General features: G+C 35.5%; 1 protein-coding gene across 2 annotated transcripts; it reads left to right on the top strand.

The window, feature by feature from the left end:
* Nucleotides 1-600: 600 nt before the first annotated feature.
* On the top strand, nt 601-2,411 carry LOC125191272 (stemmadenine O-acetyltransferase-like). Of its 2 annotated transcripts, XM_048088787.1 has the most exons (3): nt 601-1,071; nt 1,481-1,614; nt 1,708-2,411. In XM_048088787.1, exons 1-3 carry the CDS (start codon nt 969-971, stop codon nt 2,317-2,319), a joined length of 849 nt encoding a protein of 282 aa, XP_047944744.1. In that variant the 5' UTR covers nt 601-968; the 3' UTR covers nt 2,320-2,411. The 2 variants fall into 2 exon arrangements, with proteins under 2 accessions (XP_047944744.1, XP_047944743.1); XM_048088786.1 differs by having other exon boundaries at nt 1,481-2,411.
* The last annotated feature ends 1,132 nt before the right edge of the window (nt 2,412-3,543 follow it).

Below are 3,543 nucleotides of genomic sequence, written 5' to 3'. Positions count from 1 at the left end.
CAACATCCCACCAACTTTTTCAACACACTTTCCATTACATTTCTTAAAACCCGTGCCGGGTCAAACCGTGTCAAAATTTGGGGTGGAGGTAGTAGTATTTATTAATTAGTGCGCAATCGGCAGCTATATATGAAATAAGGGTAGTGATAAAATGCAAACTTATATATTGTACAAACTCAAAACTCCTTAACACAGCGTCAACACAGTTTCAATTCAATATCAACACAGTGTAAAATTTCAAGATTTTAATGTCAACACAGTATCAACACAAAATCAACACAAAATCAACACAGCATCAATCATTGAATACTGTTGAAATTCTATTGACATTTTCCCATTGATGTTTTTTTGTGATCTGTTGACATTTTTCAATGATCCAGATTATAGTTTTGAGTTTGTACAATATTTAGAGTTTTCATCACGTCCCTATGAAATAAAATATACAAATGTAATTAGTTAGTATATGTAGCCCGGTTGAAGTTGGCACCATTTACTAAGTATTGTTTTAGGTTTTTATTAGCCCAAATATATAGCTAATATTGTTGAAATTCATTGATTAGTATTGAATTTAAAAAGCACGTAGCCATAACTTATCTTCAATACCGCTTGAAAATATGAATAATTAACTAATTGCCCCATACTTACACACGTACTCTAAATATGAATAATTAATTAATTGCCCTAGTATACAGTCATTACATACTCTATAAAAGGGGATCTAAAAATTAAGATGATGAATGACAAAAAAAAAGAGTAGTAGAAAAAACCAAAAATCACAATGGAAGTAATTAGCATTGAGAAAATAAAGCCATCTTCCCCAACCCCCAATCACCTTCGAATTTACAACCTTTCCCTGTTAGATCAGATGATTCCTAGTGTCTACGTCCCCTTAGTTTTATACTTTTGCAGCGACGACGACAACAACAACAATGATGACAGAATACAACATCTAAAGGAGTCACTCTGAGATGCCCTCATACTCTGGTAACCTTCTATCCCTTTGCCGGAGTCATCAGAGATGCCCTCTCCGTCGATTGCAGCGATCAAGGCCTTCAATTCTACGTCACCAAGGTGAAATCCCAAATGAAAGATTTTTTAAAAACGTAATGCTGATTCAGGTGAACTGTTTCGACTGTTGAGGCATTGCCATGTCCAGTGACGGATCTATAGTATAGTGAGAAGGGGTAAATGCCCCACCTCATTTTTCTATAGCCATGTAGATATATATATTATAAAACTTAAGTATATACATATTTAACTAAATTGCCCCCTCTCATTTAGATAAAAATATATTTTACTTGCCCCTCTCCTTAGATATGCATAGGCTTACCCTCCTCTAAAATAATATACTATATTATTTTAATATATTTATATTATTTTTATATTTATTTATCTGTATGTTAATATTTTTGCCCCTCCTAGTATAATTTTCTGGCTCCGTCCCTGGCCATGTCTATTACCTTTTCTCATTATATTGCAGATATGGCTTCGGTCTCCACATTTCTCCGATGCTGGGCTGCCAATGCACGGGGATTAGGGTTTTCTCAACCTTCACCCTTACTTTGCACCGCACAATCTTCCTTCCCACATAATCCCTCGCTCCCAAACAAGCTGGTACCTATGTTAAATTATCTTAAATACTCGAGTCGTGGGAAGTTTGTGACGAGAAGATACGTATTCGATGCCTCTGCTCTGTCCTTTCTCAAGGCTCAACTGAGTAGCACGCGCGTGAACGTGGTGACGGCCTTGGTGTGGAAATGCTTCATGGAGGCTGTGGCGGAAGAGGAATCCGGGATGGACGAGAAACCCTTCATGCTGACTCCAGCGGTCAACCTCCGGAAACGGGCTCTGCCCCCGTTTCCGGAGGATAGTTTTGGTAATATGGTGTGGGTACCAAAGATTGTTTGCAACAGCCCTCAAGAAAAGGGGTTGGCAGATTTGGTGTGGGAGGTGAAAAGAGGGATAGCAAATATCGATGGTGAGTTTGTGAGACGTTTGGGGAATGATGGTTTGAATGAATATTTGGAGAAGTTGAGGAATGAGATGCCTCAACAAGCTAATTGGCTTTGTTTTAGTAGTTGGGTTAATATGGGTTTTTATGAGGTTGATTTTGGGTGGGGGAAACCTGTGTGGCTGTCAGGCTTCTTTATGCAACACTCGGAATCAGAGACTATGGTTCTCTGTAATGGCGTGACGTTGATGGATAGTAGAGACGGAGAAATTGAAGCGTTTGCTCTTTTTGATCAAAAATATGTTGCAGGATTTGAGAAAAATGACCTGATTCGTAATTATGCTCGTGTTAACCCTAATGTGATATGAATATCTTTACTAGTAGAATATGTTTTCAATTTGATGTTACTTGTTGTGAGATTGTAGTTCCAATAGGGGAAAGAAATTATGCAGTTGATGTTTTTGTTTGATCCAAGTTTTATCTTCTTTGTTTGACGTGACAAAATGAATTCTAAAATAGGAAGTTGGGTCATGTATAGCCCAAAACATGGGAAAAAACTTCGTGATGAGCCATATTTAACAGATCAAATCATTAATAGTCCTATAGGTATTTAAAATTTTATTAACAAAATGTTATTATCTCGAAAGCACAAACCAAATTTTTAAGTAATACTACATGGTTTATTAAAATGAACGTTTTTCTTCAATAAATAACAACTTCCTAACTATTTCTAATCATGATTTGGTGATCAAAACGAGAACAAGTACTAACAATTTATCTGAACACCTTTTAGTCTTTCTTCAAATTAACAGACAAATTTAGTTTGAGCATTCTATATACATAAAAGCGATATAAAATTTATTCGTCATTTCATCGAATACTGGAGTTTTTGTACACGGAACTTCATCAAAGAAATAACAATCAACATGAGGTGCCATTTTATTTATACCCCTGACTGAATCACTTCGCAACATAAACTAGATATGCAATTCTTGTATTTTCTATATAACAAACAAAATTATATTCATGTACAAAATATGAAAATAATAGCCACTTCTTACTATTTTTCCTTTTTTTATGAATTTGTTATTTTGTCTTACCTTGTTGCTCCCTCCACCCCATTCAACTTGTTTATCTTTCCTTTACAATTTGTCCATGTCGATCCTAAGATATTGTTATCTTGAATAGGATGGAGGAAGTATTTTGTCAATAACACTATTACATAAAATTGTAAATATGTAATTCTGTTACACATTTACGCATAGATAAAATATTTACCCTAATCATTCAATTTTTCGTTTTAGAATATTAAAGTAAAACATAACTTCAATTTCATTATATATGCCTGATTACAGTTTGCTTTTACTATAATCCATAGGCTACTATATACTCCCTCTGTCCCAGCTAATGTGACACGTTTCTTAGTCGGCACGAGATTTTAGGAGCTATTGGTTAATGTGATTAATTTGAGTTAAAAAAGAGTAGGTGTAAGTATTAAATTAAAAGAGAAAGAAAGTTGAATATTGATACAGACCTAGACCAGCCCGCGCCGGAAACCCAGTTAGCCGAGGAGGCGTCGCCGGAAGTAGGAC

This window comes from Salvia hispanica, chromosome 5 (assembly GCF_023119035.1).
Source record: "Salvia hispanica cultivar TCC Black 2014 chromosome 5, UniMelb_Shisp_WGS_1.0, whole genome shotgun sequence".
Lineage (NCBI taxonomy): Eukaryota > Viridiplantae > Streptophyta > Magnoliopsida > Lamiales > Lamiaceae > Salvia > Salvia hispanica.
This window is presented reverse-complemented; position numbering and strand designations above follow the sequence as displayed.

Bases quoted from the DNA above. Each gene is read 5' to 3' on its own strand.
- LOC125191272 (XM_048088786.1), top strand. From the start codon at position 969: ATGCCCTCATACTCTGGTAACCTTCTATCCCTTTGCCGGAGTCATCAG. The intron at 1,072-1,480 runs GTGAAATCCCAA...ATTATATTGCAG, and splicing joins TTCAATTCTACGTCACCAAG to ATATGGCTTCGGTCTCCACA.